General features: G+C 41.7%; 1 protein-coding gene across 5 annotated transcripts in view; it reads right to left on the bottom strand.

Moving 5' to 3' along the window:
• VPS54 (VPS54 subunit of GARP complex) overlaps positions 1-18801 on the bottom strand; it is a 285872-nt gene that overhangs the window by 252193 nt on the left and 14878 nt on the right. For all 5 annotated transcript variants that reach the window (XM_033938671.1, XM_033938667.1, XM_033938668.1 and 2 more), the window contains exon 3: positions 4617-4767. In XM_033938671.1, the coding sequence (XP_033794562.1) occupies positions 4617-4752 (136 nt within the window). In that variant the 5' untranslated portion in view covers positions 4753-4767. The remainder of the gene's footprint in view (positions 1-4616; positions 4768-18801) is intronic.

Consider the following 18801-nt stretch of genomic DNA (forward strand, 5'->3'; position numbering starts at 1 on the left):
AGACGACATGTGTTCAGATGCAATGATTGCTTGTTACACCAGGGGATGAAACAGGTCCATTTGAAGCAGAAACACTGTGTGGAAGATTTTCTGGATGCCTTAAGGATGGCTAATACTGGAGCAGAAACCACACTGGAGAGAAACTACACTGTGAGTCAATGAAAGCAGACTGGGATGAAAAAGGGACCCCTCGTTCTGAGTAATCAAGATCAGAAAAAGTTGAAGTGTAATGGGTTTCCAGACACTGAGTTAATTAAAGAAACGGGAACCATGGTTGTCTCGGCTGCAAAGGTGCAATGAGGATCATGGTAGCTGTTTCTTGGTGAAGTTTGAACAACGTTTTCCCTATTAAGAGAACTGGAAGGAAAGCATACAAAAACTTGGGTCCAGTCCAGAAGGAAAGCATCAGACTCCAGGTGATTGGGTGTGCATATTCTGGAACAGAAAACTGGAAATTTGCGATTGTGAGGTGAAGCAAAGAGATCTATCTCCGGAGTACCCCAACTGGAAAATATCTGACATAACACAGTTGAGTTGAGAGACCACTTGTGAGGTTGTAGAAATCTGCTCAGCTTGTCTGCTAGAATGTTTTGTTTTCCTGCTAAGTAAATGGCTTTTAGGAAAATGTTGCAGGTAACTGCCCAGGACCAGATATGCATTGCTTCTTGACAAAAGGGGCAAGATCCTGTCCCTTCTGTTTGTTCACATAGTACATGGCTACTTGGTTTTCTGGTCTGGATAAGTATTACTTGATCGAGAAGATGATCTTGAAAAGGTATGGAGAACGCTGTGGATTGCTCACAGCTCAAGAATATCGATGTTAGAGAATGGACACCTTGTGGCAGATTTGAACCTAGCTGTCTAGTCTCTGTTGCAGTAAGAATGCTCGAGTTTGCACTGTGTCTAGTTGGGCTCCAATAAATTCCAGAGTTTGAGTTGGTTAGAGATGGGATTTCTGGTAATTGATTGCAAATCCTAGGAGCTCTAGGAGATGCACTATTGAAATGATGGTTAGGTGAGCTGCTTGAGGTATCTGGGTCTTGATCAACCAGTCGCTCGGATAAGGGAATACCTGAAAGCCATAAGAGCAGAGTGTTGCAGCCAGCACAACTAAACATTTTTTGAACACCCTGGGTGCTGAAATCAGGCCAAATGGAAGCCCTTTGTATTAGAAGTACATGCCTACTCGAAAACGAAGATATTTCTTCTGGGCTGGGAAGATGGGACTATGTGTGTAGGCCTCTGAGATCTAGAGAGCAGAGCCAGTCATTCTTGTCCAACAGTGGCATCAAGTTTCCCAGAGAGACCATCATGAACTTTTCTTTTATCAAGTATTTATTGAGAGCATTGAGGTCTAGAATTGAATGGAGGCCTCCAGTCTTTTTTGGTATGAGGAAAATACTTGGAGTAGAACCCTCAGCCTCTCTCCTATAAAGGAACTTGTTCTTTTGTGTTGAGCTGAAGGAAGGCTTGGAGCTCTTGGTGAAAAAGGTTTGTCTGCTGGTTGTTGAAACATGTCTTTCCTGGAGGATGATTTAGAGGAGCTTTTTGAAGATCAAGAGCATAACCATGTCGCACAATTTGTAAGACCCAGTTGTCTGATGTAATGAGGGTCCAACATTGATGTAAATGAGCAAGATGGCCTCTGATGGGAAGACTGAGGAAAAGGCTGTAATACAATGGCTAGACTCTCTAGTAGAAAGTCAAAGAGTGTTAGGTTTCTTGCCGAGGTTGGGTTTAGGTCTTTTGAGGTTTCTGCTGCCTAGGCCATCTCTGCACTGGAAGCCTGAATGAAGTAGATGATGGTAAGTATCTTCATCTAGGGTAATACGATGAGCACTTGGGATTATAAAAGCACTTTGTGATCTCAGTCTTGGAAGATATGGATGCAGATAATGTGGTCATGGATTACTCATGACTGGTTATCTTTTTGGTGGTTTCTTCTACACAGGTCAAGTCACATTATACCATGGGAGTGACTCAATAAGATGCTGGATGGTTGTTAGAGGTATCTGGAGTCATGCATATTGCAGTGGGTTCGACAGTTGCCAATGGGTGGTGGATACAATCGTCAAACATGTCGATCGAGGTGGTCCCTAATGTGTTCAGTTGGGTTACGGTCTGGAGAATTTGGAGGCCAGGGGTTGTTGGAAGTCTTGGTCATGCTCTGCAAACAATACTGATGGTATGATATGTTGCAATGTCCTGTTGAAAGATCCTATTGGCCATAGGGAAGACCGTCAACATGTACATGTGTACTTGATCAGCAAGGATGGAGAAATACCAATATCGGTTGAGAGTGCCTTCCAGAGATATCAAGGAACCCAAACCATACCAAGAAAACAAATAAATTCCCCAGACTATAATGCTGCCACCAATTGCTTGTGTACATCCAACAATAGTTGCTGGGTGTTTGTTCTTGGCGGTTTCATGCCTGACATGCCAATGTCCATCCATTAAATGAAGCTCAAAATGTGACTCATCAGAGAAGGAAACCCTCTGTCAGTTGGTACAAGTCCAATGCTGGTACTCCTGTGCAAATTGTAGCCTTTTTTTGCAATGAACCTTCAAGAGCATGGGTGCAGTCACCAGTTGTCTGCTCCGGAACCCCATTCGCCAACAGGGTTCACTGCACAGTCATTTTGGACACACATCTGGAAGCCCCCTGGTTCATTTGGATGGCAAGTTGCTTCACAGTAGTGTGCCGATTGGCCCGCACCAACCTGCACAGCTAACATTCACCTCAAGTTTCAAGTTTATTGGGATTTGTTATCTACGCAATATCATATATTTCAATGCGTATAACAATTGTTTTTAAAATAACAATTAACAAATTGGGGAGGACAAAACAAGATAATATAGACAAATTTTGGCATTCTATTACAAACTGGTACAAAAGGCAAAGGGGGTGAACTACAAATTTTAAGAAAAGAAACATTTAAGGAAAAACACATATGGTGGGGTCATGTAAGATATATATGATAGGATCTCAAATCATTAAAAACTAGGATTTAGTACTTGTAGGTAATGTTTTCTATGCATTGAAAGCACGCTTATACAAAAAGCTTTTAAGGGAGCGCTTGAATTTTTCTAAAGAAGGTTCATTACATAAAAACAGTGGTAAATTGTTCCAGAGCTGGGGTGCTATGACCGAAAAGATAGTGGATCTCCTGGTCCCTATTATTTTTAAAGACGGAATAGTTAGTAGATGTTGTTGTGTTGATCTGAGTGTCCTAGATGAAGAATATGGTATCAAAAAATGGTCCAAAAATAACGGCGCATGTGATTGTTGAATTTTGAATGTTAACAGTATTATTTTAAAAGTTATTCTGTGTGTGATTGGTAGCCAATGAGCAGTTTGTAAAAGTGATGTAACGTGATCATATTTTGACATAACAAGTGATATACAACCTGTACATTAGGAAGACAGATAATGACTAATAATCTCACTAGTTAACAATGTTGGAACCCTACTGATCCATAGTTTTCTACAAAGTTGCATCTCCATCCACGTCCCTCTTTCACTAAAATGCACACATTATCCCATTGTGGATAACATTATGCACTAATAATATAAAATAATGTCAGACAGATGCTCCTGGACTTGCTTGCTGTAAAATATATCTATCTACATCCAAGGCACCTCTCTCAGGGCTCAGGCCCTGCAACTAGATCCTTAGGGAAAACTGAGAAATTGGAGACATTCAGCATCTATGTTCAAACACAAAAAGTTAAAATTAGACCTTTCACAAAGAGTATAAATGAAATGACACGTGCATGGGATGGCCTCAGCGACGTTCTTAGGATGTAAGAATTCTAAAGCTGAGTGATTCTAACATGCATATTATACTCTCCCATAACTAGTAAAGATTACAAGAATGTACAATAAAAATTGTGTAGACAATGAAAAACATCAAATTGTTGTTCCCACCGCCTCTACATATAATATGATCCCCTTGAGAAAAGACCAGTCTGCCATCACCATTATGCAGGATGATTACAATTGCTCTTAGCATTCCCATGTGCCTGATACAGGCTACTATGGTCTACAGCAAAACTGTAATACAGTATAATTTTACTTTATTTATTCAATTTTCTATACCGCTCTCCCAGGGGAGCTCAGAACGGTTTACATGCATTTATTCAGGTACTCAAGCAGTTTTCCCTCTCTGTCCCGGCAGGCTCACAATCTATCTAACATACCTGGGGCAATGGTGTGGAGAATACTGGTGATGCAGTGGCACTGAGTGCGGATTACTCCTGTCCCATGAAGAAAAACCACAAATAAGGTAAAGGTTGGGGGAAGAAGGAGCTCAGAAAGGATTTCTTGGTTTTCTTAAGGTGGGGAGTAAGAATACAGCTGGATCAGACTTTTTTTTTCTAAGCACACCTATACATCATATACAACAAATGCCACTTAACTGGAATTCGAAGTCATTTCAGATCCTGGGTTCACAACAAACTGCGATTGGTGCTGAATCCAGCTATCATCTCAATTAAAGCCTCACTTCATATGCTGCAGGCAATGCAGGTGGCTCACAAAGTTTGCATGCTCCTTGGGATGTACATTTTACATACTAGGTGACTGTTTACCTGTTCTGAAAAGTCCATCTTACCTGTAGGCTCCTTGGGACAAACATCTGGCAGTGATTGCACCAGTCGAACCTGTTTTGCAGACTCCAGCTCCTTTTTAAAGAAACCATCACTGCTGGTCATTTGAGGCACTGGGGAAGACCTATGGCTTGCAGCCATTACATGAGACCACCACTAGATGGAAGAGAATAAAAATAGCTTTTAAAACAACTCAACACTAGACATTAACATAGTAGTATTTAATACAACCCATGCCTAGCAAATATTTATTTCATTACTGTTATTTTACATGTGTTGAAGGACTATTTACAAAAACAAAAGGAAAATAAAAATCCTCCAAATTGCATCATATAGTCCCCAAACTAGTTATCTCAGCATAAGGACAAAAATCTTCTCATTTTAAATAAAGCTGCAAAATGTCTCTTACTCCCAACCATAAGAAAATGTTTTTCAAGCAATACTACAATAAAAGCTGACATAGGAAAGGTTTTGAACTGAGAAAAAACACATGGTTAATAGATGGATATACAAGCAGAAAAGCTCTTGCAGAACAATTTTTGTTTATTCAGCCAGCTCTGGGTACTCTGCATCAAAGTATAAGAGCCTTCACAAGGGCCTTCAAATAGCATTTTTTTTGCTACTTCAGCTTGTCTGCAGTGTTCTTTGCTCACACGTTTAAAGACAATAGACTGTTTCCAGTCCAATTCTTTATATGTGAGTTTGCAAACCATTGGACCCCTGAGGAAGGCGTGTTTGCCGAAACACGGATCATGTAGGGTCCGGGTGGATTTTTATCACCATATTTTTTAGCATTGTACTTTTTTAATTGAATTTTCATGGTTTTATATGTCAGTGTTTAATAAATTATCTCCAGAACATCTGTATCCACAGTTTTTGTTTTCATCGGTGGATTGTTTTCACTGTGGATCATCAGGTCTCCCCATTTTTCTTTGTTGTCCTTCAAATAGAGCAACATCAGCATAAGCTTAGCTCACAGGAAATTACGGTTTCAAACTGAAAAGATCTACTGTAATGCTGCACCATATTCAGAAACAGCCTTTAAATATACAAGAATTGTAAGCAGGTGTTTCAATCATTATTCTGCAAAAAAGCAAAGTTACTTACCTGTAATAGGTGTTATCAAAGAACAGCAGGCAGATATTCACACATGTGGGTGACGTCATCCACAGAGCCCTGTATGGACAGGGTAAAAAATGTACTGTCTTTAAAAGTCGAGGACCACCTGTACCACACATGCGCCAGCGCCTTCCCGCCCAATGTTGGCTTTCGGGACCATCAATTCAGTGAGAATATCTGCCTGCTGTCCTCTGATAACACCTGTTACAGGTAAGTAACTGTTCTTTATCCTAGGACAAGCAGGCAGCATATTATCACATGGGTCTCCCTAACTGCCACGATCACGTGAGAGGTAATAATCTTCATATTAACATGAGTCTGGCATGTTTAGCAGGATTGGAGGGGAGTAGGTGTCTAAACAGAGAATAAATTTTGTAGAACTGCTTGGCTAAGTTGACTATCCCATCTGGAATGATTCTTCAAACAGTAGTGGGATGTGAAGGTATGAACTGAGGACCAGGTGGCTGCCTTACAAATGTCCTCAATGGGAGTGAAATGTAAGTAAGTTACTGAAGTGGCTATTGCCCTACCCTTATGGGCAGTGACATAGCTCACCTAAAGCATAGCAGAAGGAGACACAGTCTGCCAGCCATGTGGAGCTGGTGTGCCTGTTACCAAGAGAACCAAGTCTTTTAGGATCAAATGACAAGAACAGTTGAGTGGAAGTTCTGCGAGGCTTAGTCTGATCCAAGCAATAAGCTAAAGCATGTGTGCAGTCCAATGTGTGAAGTGTGGCTTCACCAGGACATGAGTGTGGTCTTGGGAAGAAGACTGGAAGCACAATGGATTGGTTTAAGTGAAATTCTGGTACCATTTTAGGGAGAAATTTTGAATGAGTTCACTCTGTCATGGTAATATGTTGTAAAAGGTGGATCCGACACAAGTGCTTGAAGTTCATTTACTCAGTAAACAAATAACAGATATAAGGAATGTTACTTTCCAAGTAAGATGCTTAAGAGATGAGGATGAAAGTGGCACTGGTCCCAGTACAGATCCCTGCGGAACTCCACTATTTACCTCCTATACTGAGAAAAATAGCCATTTAACCCTACCCCATGTTTCTGTCCGATAACAAATTCCTAATCCACAATGAACATTGCCTCCTATCCCATGACTCTTTAATTTTCTCAGGAGCCTCTCATAAAGAACTCCGTCAAAAGCTTTCTGAAAATCTAGATATACTACACAGTGTTCTCCCTAGCACTTTTTAGCTGGGCGTTCCGCCCGGCTAATTTAGGTGAGCGCCCGGCTGTCATTACGGTTGCAAATCCTGCTGCTGCCAATGCTGACACGCAGACATTTTTAAAAACCCCTCTCACTGGCTTGGGGATTCCCCAGCCTGACTTGGCACAGCCTGAAGTTCTGTGTTCGACTCCGGCCAAAGAAAGTAAAAAAAGAAGAAAAAAAAATCTGGCGATTTTTTAAACCCTCCTCGTAACACTAGCCTGGACTAGCAGCAGCACCGCTCTCTCCTTATTGTAATTTGCCTGACAGCTGCTGTAGCTTTAGTGAGTCAATTCCCCTTCTGCAGACTTGGGGATCTTGCTAGGCCGCCCCACTCCGATGATGCCGTAGCTTTAGTGAGTCAATTCCCCTTCTGCAGCCTTGGGGATCTTGCTAGGCCGCCCCACCTCCGATGATGCAACTTCCTTCTTCCTCAGAGGCAGGATGGCCTAGTAGAGGCCCCGATGCTCCTGGAGGGAATTGACTCACTAAAGCTACGGCAGCAGTCAGGCAGATTAAAATAAGGAGAGAGCGGTGCTGCTGCTAGTCCAGGCTAGAGTTACAGGGAGGGTTTGAAAAATCACCTGGTTTTTCGGGGGGGGGGGGGTTCTTTTTTTACTTTCTTTGGCCGGAGTCGAACACAGAACTTCAGGCTGTGCCGAGTCAGGCCGAGGAATCCCCAAGCCAGTGAGAGCCTATTAATCGGGAGGGAGGAGTGGTGCCAATGAATCTGGGAGATAAGCGGGAGGGGTGCTAATAGGAGGTGAGGAAAAGAGGAGAGGAGGGAATGGTGCTGCTAAACCTGGGAGATGAGTGGGTAAGGTACTGCTTCTAGTCAGAAGGGAGGGAAAGGGAATGGAAAGGAGCCCTTCTAGTCAGAGAGGAGAGGTGCTGCTGGCCCTAGGGGTGGAAAGGAGAGGTGCTGCAGTTAGACAGTGGGGAAACAGAAGTAGAGAGGAGGGGAGGGAGAGGTGCTGTTGGAGCTGAGTGGTGGAGAAAAGTGAGAGGGAGATGTGCTGCTGGACTTAAAATGGAAGAGGAAAAGCTGCAGCAGGACTGAGGGGAGAGCAGTGGAGGAGGAGAGTGAGAGGTGATGGGAGGATGGGAGAAGGAGGAAGAGAAATGCTGCTGCTGCATCCAATTGGGGAGAGAGAGGGAAGGAGGGAGAAGGAAGACCAGGAAGGGAGAGGAGAGGAAAGAGAGATGCCAAGACCATGGGAGGGAGGGAAAGGAAAGGCAGTACTAGACCATAGAGGGAGAGATGTCAGGGCATTGGGGGGGGAAGGAGACAGATGCCAGACCAGGGGAAAGAAAGGAAGGAGGGAGGGAGAGAAAGGAAGGAGAGGAGATGCCATATAATGGAGGGGGAGAGGAGATAGATGCTAGGGCAAGGGGGAGGGGAGGGGAGGGAAACTAAGGAGACAAATGCCAGACCATGACAAAAGGAAGGAGAGGAGGTGCCACAGCAGAGAGGGAGAGATAGGAGAGGAGAGCGATGCCAGGGCATGGGGGGAGAGAAGGTAAGGAGATAGAGATGCCAGGCCATGGGGTGGAGTGGAAAGGAAGGAAGGAAAGGAGAAGAGAGAGATGCCAGAGCATAGGGGAGGGAGTGCAGACAAAAAAATGGAGAGGGGATGAAGCTGAAATGAATCATGTACAAAGGAGAGAAAGGACACAGGATATACAGTTTATTGAAGTGACATAAAAAGAGGGAAGATGCCGTATGGAGGAGAGAGAGGGCGGCACTGGATGGAAAGGGCAAAGAGAGGGTGGACAGTGGATGGAAGGGACAGAGAGAAGATGGACAGTGGATGGAAGGGACAGAGAGAGCAGAGGCTGAGTGGAAGGGGCAAAGGTAGAGGGCAGATATTGCATGGAAGGGAGAGAGGACAAACGCTGTATAGAAAGAAAAGAGCGAAGAGAAGATGATTAAAGCATAAACTACAAAAGTAGAAATAAATTTTTTTTTCGTTGCTTTACATAGAATCAAGTAGTATTGTAACTAAATTGATAAAACTTTATAAATAGGAAATGGAAATAAGGCAATTTCTTTTGGACTAAACCCCTTTCCTCAAGTCAGGAGAGGACACCATAACAGCAGTATACTGTATAAAGAAAGATTTGGCCTCTGAAAGCTAATTGAAAAATGGATTAGTCCAATAAAATGGTATTTTCTTATTTCTCATTATTTTTTATTTCTATTTGTTAATTTTTAAAGTGGTGATTGTTATGTATCATTTTTTTCAAATTTACATCTATTGTCTATATTTTGCACAGTATTAGGGGACATGTGTCACTGTTTCTGTGGTGTTGCATTAGTTTCATTTTTGTCTACATATTTCTATTTTTAATTTGTGATTATTCCATATTGGGTGAGGGTGTTTCTGTGTTCTGTGTGTATGAAAAGGACATGGTTTTCTGTTAGCATTGACTGTATAAAAATCAATTGACTGTGCAGGATCTCGCTTGTTTAGTTTTACAATTTGTGTGTTGGTATTCTAATGCTCACTGCAGTGTTTAAGATGCTGCCTTTTCCTAGGTGCACTCTTGTTGTGTGGCTCATGGATTATTGCTAAAATTAACTTTTTTATATAGAGGAGGGGTTTGTTAAAAAATGATCAGCACTGGCTGTCATATATATTAGGTACGCCACTGGATTTAATGATCCTATTCTAACCACCAAATTTCCCTGTCCCGCCCCACCCGGCTACTTTTTCATGCCACCCGGCTGGAAAAAATTTCTGGGGAGAACACTGCTACATCAACCAGCTCACCTTTATTCATATGTTTATTCACACCTTCAAAGAAGTCAAGTAAATTGGCGAGGCAAGATCTTCCTTGGCTGAAGCCATGCTGACTCTATCCTATTAAATCATGTTTGGCTCTGTGTTCCACAATTTTATTTTTTTATAATTGTTTCCACTATTTTCCCAGCACTGAAGTCAGGCTTAGCAGTCTATAATTTCCCAGATCTTCCCTGGAACCTTTTTTAACCTTTTATTTGGAGTTATTGCCAGAAGCAAAATGTGTTTTCTATGGCTCTTATGGGAGATCTGCAGCTCCAAATGCCTGTTACTTGGCACTGTTGCTCTCGTTCAACATCAAGTTACGTTATGCCAATCTGCCAATTAAAGGGTTAAAAATCAGCAAAACATTTGCCACTCTTCAATCTTCATGTACTACAAACAATTTTAGCAACAGGTTACAGATCACTAACAGGTTAGCATTTTTATGTTTGAGTTCTTTAATACCCTGGGATGTATACCATCCGGTTCAGGTGATTTATCACTTTTTAATCTTGTCAATTTGGCTTAGTACATCCTCCAGATTCACTGAGATTTCTTTTTTTTTTAATTTAAATCTTTATTAACATTTTACACTTTTGACAAAGTTATTAGTCAAAACAAGAAATGATGTTGCATTACCTATCAAACAAATAAGTATATTTTTTACGATCCAGATCAATTGCAATTTTTCTTGGAAGGTAAGGCACCCCTCTATAAATACAACCACTTAGGCCCTAATGTAATTAACCAAAGAACCCTGTATATTTGAGGCATATGTTAATATGACCGAGTTAAGTATTTCTTTAATTCAATTACCCTTGACTGTATATGATTTCACTCTCCCTTAATGTGGACTGTGATCATTGTACTGGAATTTATGTCTTGATAATAATTTCCTGATTGTATTTTGTTGCCTGTATCAAAGTTTTCTCTTTTTGATCTTTGATGTGAAAATGAATAAAATTAAAAAAAAATTAAAAAACAAGAAATAATACAATATCAGTCAACATCTTTAAATTACAAAACGGTATAGAAAGAAAAGAAAAATAATAAAAGAAAAAGAGAAAATCCTTTACATAAAAATACACTTTCAAACTTTCTCTTCACTTTAATAATACCAAGCTTATCTCAGGAAATTAAATATACTGGTTTGTATAGTTAGACCTTAATTGAGAGGGAGAAAGGCTATGCATTCACTGGAATTTTTAAAACCAAACAGTACAAAGAAAATAAAGATGTAGCTGATTGGGCACAAGAACCTTATAAAGTTTATTTCAAGTTTTTAGTGAATTTAATATACCGACCATCAATGTGTACCTGGCCGGTTTACAATGTTAAAAAAAAGAAAAAAAGAGATAAAAAGTAAAAATAATAATGATATATATATATATATATATATATATATATATATATATATATATATATATATATATATATACACATATATACATATATATATATATATATATACTAGTCTTATAGCCCGTTACATTAACGGGTTCTAGAATATATGTGTGTGTGTCTCTCTTTATTTCTTTCTCTCTCTCTCCTTAGCCGCTTTCTTTCTGTCTTTCTTTTTCCTTGGCTGTCCATCACCACCCCTTGCCTGCTCCCCCTGTCCATTCTCCCTTCCTTTTACCTCCCCTGTGTCCACCACCACCCCTTCACTGCTCTCCTTATGCAGCAGCAGCCCTTCTCCCTTTGCTTTACCTCCCCCCTGTCCATCAGCACCTCTTTCCTTCTCCCCTTGTCCAGCAGTAGGTGTCCCTTCCTTTTTCTCCCACCCTCCTCCTTCTTATCCCTATGATACACTTACCTTGCTCTGCCCCTGATCAGAGGTTCCCCACAGTCGCCCAGTTGCACCCATTGGAAAAGTTCCTTCTGCCGCATCCCGCACCCCTCCTGACACGACTCCCGCTGTCTTTCTTTCTGTCTGTCTCTGGCCTCCTTTGTCTGTTTGTCTTTCTGTATATCTCCCTGCCCCTGTGTTTTTCTTCTTTTCTTTCTTTCTCCCTTCCTCCCTCTGTCTGTCTGTCCAAAGCAGCATGCCCTCCCCCTCCATTTTTCTCCCCCCACACCAGTTCCCTGTGCACCTGCCCGTGTCTTTCTTCTTTTCTTTCTGTCTCCCTTCCTCCCTCTGTCTGTCTGTCCAAAGCAGCATTCCCTCCCCCTTCCATTTCCCTTCCCCCACACCAGTTCCCTGTGCCTGCATTAGCGTTTCCTCTACCCCCTTTCCCTTCCCGTAGGCCCGACTACACATGGCGATTTAAGTAGCGTGTCAGAAGTCTTCACATGCTGCTTCGGGTCCTTCTACTGCCCTGATTTACTCTGGCACGTCCGGAGCAAATCAGGGCAGTAGAAGGGCCCGAAGCAGCGTGTGAAGACTGCTGACACGCTGCTTAAATCGCCAGTCGGGCCCGCGGTAAGGGAAGAGGGGAGGGGCGGCAAATGAGTCGGGTTCCGGGCAGCGGAAAGTTGCTGGGCTCCTCGGTGGGGGCGCTGAGTGGCCGCGATCCCTCTCCTCCCAGACCCCCCCCCCCCCCGGAGGAACGGAGATTGGCGGTTACAGCCGCTGGCTTCGGCGTCTTCTATCCACTGTGGCCAACCCTAGCGGAAAGAGGAAGTAGTCAGAGAGGGCGGCCCGCAGTGGACAGAAGACAGCAAAGCCAGCGTTCTCTTCATTTAAAAGCGGGTGAGCCGGCGAGAAGGAGGAGGTGGTGGATTTGGCAGTGAGTGAGGGCGGGAGGGGGGAGTCGCCGGCTGTGTTGTGCTTTCCCGATCGCAGTGGCGCTGCTGTTGGTGTCAGAACGCCGCCTTTGTGAGGTAATACGCGCACATGCGCACTCGTGCGGCCACATCCCGACAGAAAAGGGATCAGGGAACACGTTTTGCTACTGCGCATGTGCGGGCTAGCATTTTATTATGTAAGATATATATGAGGAAGAGTGAACATCAAAAGACAATAGACAAGGACTTACATGAATTTGAGGATATTAAGGGGATGAAAAGGTCAATAAATACATTATTAAAATAAAAGTTAAAAGAAAGGGAAGGAGGGGGAGGATATAACATTAGGGATAGGGTCGCTTTGTAAAAGCGGTTGAGATAATTTGACTGGTTTTGGGGAAGGAAGTATTTAGAGATTATGATATGCATCTTGAAAAAGAAAGGTTTTTAGTTTGGTCTTGAATTTATCGAGAAGATTTTCATGACAAAGCTGAGGTGGCATGGCATTCCATAAGGTTAGAGCAGCTACTGAGAAATTCATTTTCCTAGTGTAGTAGAATTCTTTGATGGAAGGAATGGCCAGCAAGTTTTGATCGGCTGATCTGAGGGTCCAAGAACAGAGAGGGATAATAAGTTTTATCAAGAAAAGATGGAAGACGTGAGAGTTTAATTTTGAAAACCAGCATTAAGATTTTATAGGTGATACGGTGTGTGATGGGTGACCAATGAGCTTCTTTCAAGAGAGGAGTTACATGATCATATTTCTCTGCTTTATGTATAAGTTTGATTGCTGTATTTTATATGAGCTGCAAACGACATATAGTCAATAGTATGTTCAGTTCTATTTAATGTATTATTCCCCTTTTTATTGTAATTTTAGTATTATGTAAATCGCTTAGAATGTGGATTAAGCGATTAATCAAATTTTTAATAAACTTGAAACTTGATAATTCTCTCAAGAATACTAAACTTGCTCTTTAGCAGAAATGAATTTAACCAACTGCTGAAGCTCGAAAAATACATATCTATTCCCTTGATAGACTATCACACATTTACAGGGGTATTAGAGAACGAACGTTGCACCCAATTGTAAAACCTTTGGTCTCAAAATAAGAAATTGTTTTCTTCTCTTTTGGGTCATTCGTGACTTGTCTGGATACATCCTCACTATTTTTGACATAAATGGAACATCCTTAAACTTGAAAAATAACTTAAGCATCCATTCTCTGTCAGAGTCAATTGCAAATTGTACTAGCCGCATAGCAGTTGCTGGTGCCTCATTATCAGATCTCTCCAGGAAATTTGTTAAATCCAAACTATCAGCAGATAAATTCTGCTGGTTTGGTTTTTGATTTAAAGTTTTAATAGGTAAATAATATATTTTTTGTAAGAGGCGGATAAGAGGTTTCAGGAACTTTCAAAACTTCTTTTAGATATTTCTTAAATGTATCTTGCACTGGAATTTAGTTTTAGTTTGGGGAAATTTGTAATCCTAAGATTATATCTTCTAGTCGTATTTTCCAACATTTCCACCTTAAAATTCAGGTTTCCACTATCCCTTACCCAGACTGAAGCCTGGGACTCCACAGTTTTTATTCTAGTCTCGTATCCATCCACTCTATTTTCCATGCTAGATAATCTATTCTTCATTTCCAAATTTTCAGAAACAGTAGTATACCTTGATGTATGCTGCTGCATTTGAGTCCCCAAAGAAATTTGTAAAGTTGATATTGCTTCCCAGAGTGTTTCCATAATAAAAACCCTGTTTCTCTGCATGGGTGTTAGTTCAAAACCCAGACCTCCTAGAATATTTAAAGTACCTGGAACCTCCACTGGAGAAGAATTCAATATAAGGAAATCCTGAGGGATCTTCTGGTTCATCTCCTCCGAGTGCCCCGATGGCTGAGTATGCTTCAACCCTCCTCCTGCTGAGTCGACTTCTGCACTCAGCTGATCTGAAGAGAGAACACCCCGGGACGTTCCTTCCACCAACTGCTGCATCGATGCCCCCGGGTGGCTCAGAGGACTCCACTCCTCCGGAGATAGTGATGTTGCCTCGAAGGAGAGTGTAAACGCTTCAGCTGGCGTGCCTCTCACAGCCGAAGTTAGCTCCGGTTCGGTCGTTCTTGTCCCTCGCTGGAGGATAGCGTCCATCGGGCCCCCCGCTGCTGCAGAAGTTTCATCCTGGAAAACCCGGGGCTTAGATTTTCGCTTAACCATCAAAGAGGTAAAAGGCAGCTTCTTTAGCATGGGTAATAAAGATGGTAATCTCCTTGGCGTCTTAACACCAGGTCGCAGCGGCCATCTTTGTTCAGCCACTCCCCCCTCCTCACTGAGATTTCTTTCAGTTCTTCCACATCATCACCCTTGAAAACCATTAACGAGGCATATCTCTTACATCTTCCATAAAGACTGAAGCAAAGAATTCATTCAGTCCCTCCACTATGGTTTTATCCTCCCTGCGCAAACCCCAACAGTAAATCAAATTTTAACATATTCTTCACTCCCCCACACTTAGTACATGAACATGGTTAATATTAAGCGAACCTTTACCAAATCATCTATGGCTCACCAAATATTAAGTTAAAGCATTCAAAACTATAAGCAAATCATATAGAAAACCAAGCTTAACCAAAGGCAAAATACCGTATTATCCCATGCATAATGCACACTCGACTTTTTAAAAATAACATAATACAAAAAACTGTATACCTATGTATAATACACAGGTATAATTGTCGATGTCCTTGTAATATAAATGCGGCACAGCATAAGCTATATATGTTAAATATTTGACAAGTGCTACGTTTACTGGATAGAGAACTTAAATTTGAAACATATTGAACTACCTAAGTATTAGATACGAGTTCTAGACATTATATTCTATATGTATGAATGTAAAAAATCATTAAAATTTTCGATGTAAACATTTGATTTTAATTCCACATGGTCATGTTGTTAAAATAAAAGAAGTACGGTAGCAGTAAAAGAGGAAATACAACATCGATTTGCCGGAAGTGGGACCACTAGAGTTCAGGAAAGCTGGACGTGCTTTTCTTGGAATTAATTATATAGCGCATTGTATATATGCACCCAGAGTTTAACATTTCTTTGGATGGAAAACAAGTGCATACAATACATGAGATAATACGGTAGTTGTATGACACCCAAGGGACATTCTGCAAGGATTCTCCCCCTTTGGGGGGGGGGAAGGAAGTATAAGGGTCTACAAGCCATGCCAGTAATCGCTGAAGAAGAAAACAGCTGCAGCTTTAAGTGGTGGAATTGTCGATTGATGTTTCAGTTTATTACTGTGTCTGGGACCTGCTGCCATCTCGGTAGAACTGGCTTTACTGTGGTAGGAGAGGATTCTGGTTCTGGATCGTTCCACAAATCTGCTCTCAGAGTTATGAGCTTTAACTGTAATTTTAACTTTTATGTGGTTTTCCACCAATAGTAAATGATATTCCTCCCTCCAGTCCCCTCTCTGGTCCTCTTCTGACTCCTCTCCCTGTAAGTTGCCTAGAGCCTATATAGGTATGAGCGACACACAAATGGAAGATTAGATTAGAAATCTATTCCCTCCATGACTGTTATATCGTCCGTAGTCCAGATGATCAAGAGGTTTACCATGGGATCCCTACCAAAGATCAGGTTGATTTTCCCACTTTGAAGGAGGAAGGAAGAAGTCCTCACTCGCTGGGGTATGAAACATCTTCATTGCCCCCGTCAGTTGCTCCTCCTTGTCCAGCATCTGTTTCTATCAGTGGAGTGGAGGCGCAGGCTGCTGAAGTTGCAGCATGTAATGCCTCCAAGGAGGGCCCTGGGATGGAAGCTTCATTGCCGATGGAAAGGCTAGGAGAAGTGGTGCAAACCCCCAAGGTGGTGACACTTGAAGCAATTTGGATTATGCTACAAAAATTGGATGCTGGCACAATGAAGACTTTGGAAGAGGTAATGGCTCTGGGAGGGAAAATGGATGAAGTGTCCAAATCTTTTGAACAAACTAATTTGGAATTTAAAATTTCAGTTACTCAGGTACAAAACAGAAGTTCAGTCTCCAAGAATTTAAGACAATTTCTATCAAGGATCATTTTGCTTTATGTAAAAGAATTGAAAATATTGAAAAATTACAATCGAAGATTGAATTTGCGAATACTTAATTTTCCAAAATTCCTGGGCTCTCACCACTTGAGAAGTTAAAAAAATATTTGATAGAGATTTTTAAATATTCTTCAGATGTTATATCGCCAGTAAATAAAATTTACTATTTGCCTCTTAACAAGAGAAACCCAGGGGGATACAGAAAAAGAAAGTTTTCAACAAATTCAACCCCCCTTTTACAAAACCCGCTATCGTGGTTTTGTAAAAAGGAGGGGGGTCAATTAGATTTGAACAATACTATCAGCTATCTTAGAGGAATCTATAATCGACTTTTCTATTAGAACTACCTTATTGGTCTCTGGTCTCTTTTGTTTTATGGGAAAACTATTTGGATTTATCCTGCTGTAACTAAAAATACTCAAGAAAGGAGATTATCCTCACTACGCATTAAGAAACCAGACCATAAGGGTGTCATTTTTGTTAGCATATCCTTGTAAATATGTGGTTAAGTATGCTGGTTTGAAATATGTTTTCTTTATCCCAGAGCAATTAAGAGTCTTTCTAGATTAAAAAATAGTTGCTTGAGTGGTATCTGACTGATTATATATAAGGGTAAGGAAATGGAAATGCATAAAGACAACCGAAGCCTGGAACAAACATAAAGATGATCAGAAGAAATGTCACAAGGCGGTGAGGGATGCAAAACAGGAATATGAGGAAAAAATAGCCCAGGAGGCCAAAAACTTCAAGCCCTTCTTTAGATACGTGAAAGGGAAAAAACCTGCAAAAGAGGCAGTGGGACCCCTGGACGACCAGGGAAGAAAAGGGTACATCAAGGAAGATAAACAAATCGCAGACAAACTAAATTCCTTCTTTGCGTCCGTCTTTACGAAGGAGGACACCTCAACAATACCTGAAGCGGAGAAAGTGTTTGCAGGAGAAATAGAAGACAGCCTCACCACAGTTGAGGTGGACTTAGACCAGATATACTATCAGATCGACAAACTTAAAAGTGACAAATCCCCTGGACCGGATGGGATTCATCCGAGAGTCTTAAAGGAATTGAAGTTTGAAATCGGAGAGTTATTGCAAAAACTTGCAAACCTGACAATCAGAACTGGACAGATACCGGACGACTGGAGGATAGCGAACGTCACCCCAATTTTCAAAAAAGGATCGAGAGGGGAACCGGGCAACTATAGACCTGTTAGTCTTACGTCTGTCCCTGGCAAGATGGTTGAAGCACTGATCAAGGATAGCATAGTCCTGCACTTGGACGCATACGACTTGATGAAACCCAGTCAACATGGATTCAGGAAAGGGAAATCATGTTTGACTAATTTACTCCAATTTTTCGAGACCGTGAACGAGCAAATTGATAGTGGGAAGCCGGTGGACATAATATACTTGGACTTCCAGAAAGCGTTCGACAAAGTTCCACACAAAAGACTTCTCAGGAAACTACAAAGTCATGGCATAGAGGGGGATATACAAAGATGGATAGGCAAATGGCTGGAAAACCGAAAGCAGAGAGTGGGCATAAATGGGAAGTTCTCCGACTGGGAGAAAGTGACTAGTGGTGTACCCCAGGGCTCGGTACTTGGGCCGATCCTTTTTAATATTTATATCAATGACCTGGAGGAAGGAACATCCAGTGAGATCATCAAGTTTGCAGACGATACAAAACTATGCCGGGCAATCAGATCGCAGGAGGATAGAGAGAAACTCCAGAGCGACTTGTGTCGGTTAGAAACATGGGCGGAGAAATGGCAGATGAAGTTCAATGTGGAGAAATGCAAGGTAATGCATTTAGGCAATAAAAATAAGGAATACGAGTATACAATGTCAGGTGCAACTCTGGGGAAGAGTGAACAAGAAAAGGACCTGGGTGTACTGATAGATAGGACCCTGAAGCCGTCGGCACAATGTGCGGCAGCGGCAAAGAAGGCAAATAGAATGTTGGGCATGATAAAGAAAGGAATCTCGAGTAGATCAGAGAAAGTTATAATGCCGCTTTATAGGGCAATGGTCAGACCACACTTGGAATACTGTGTCCAACATTGGTCCCCCTACCTAAAGAAGGATATAAAGCTGCTGGAGAGGGTGCAGAGACGAGCAACAAAACTGGTGAAGGGTATGGAGAAACTGGAATACGAGGACAGACTTATAACACTAGGATTGTTCTCCCTTGAGAAAAGGAGACTGCGTGGGGATATGATCGAGACCTTCA

The sequence above is a fragment of the Geotrypetes seraphini genome, chromosome 3, assembly GCF_902459505.1.
Source record: "Geotrypetes seraphini chromosome 3, aGeoSer1.1, whole genome shotgun sequence".
Lineage (NCBI taxonomy): Eukaryota > Metazoa > Chordata > Amphibia > Gymnophiona > Dermophiidae > Geotrypetes > Geotrypetes seraphini.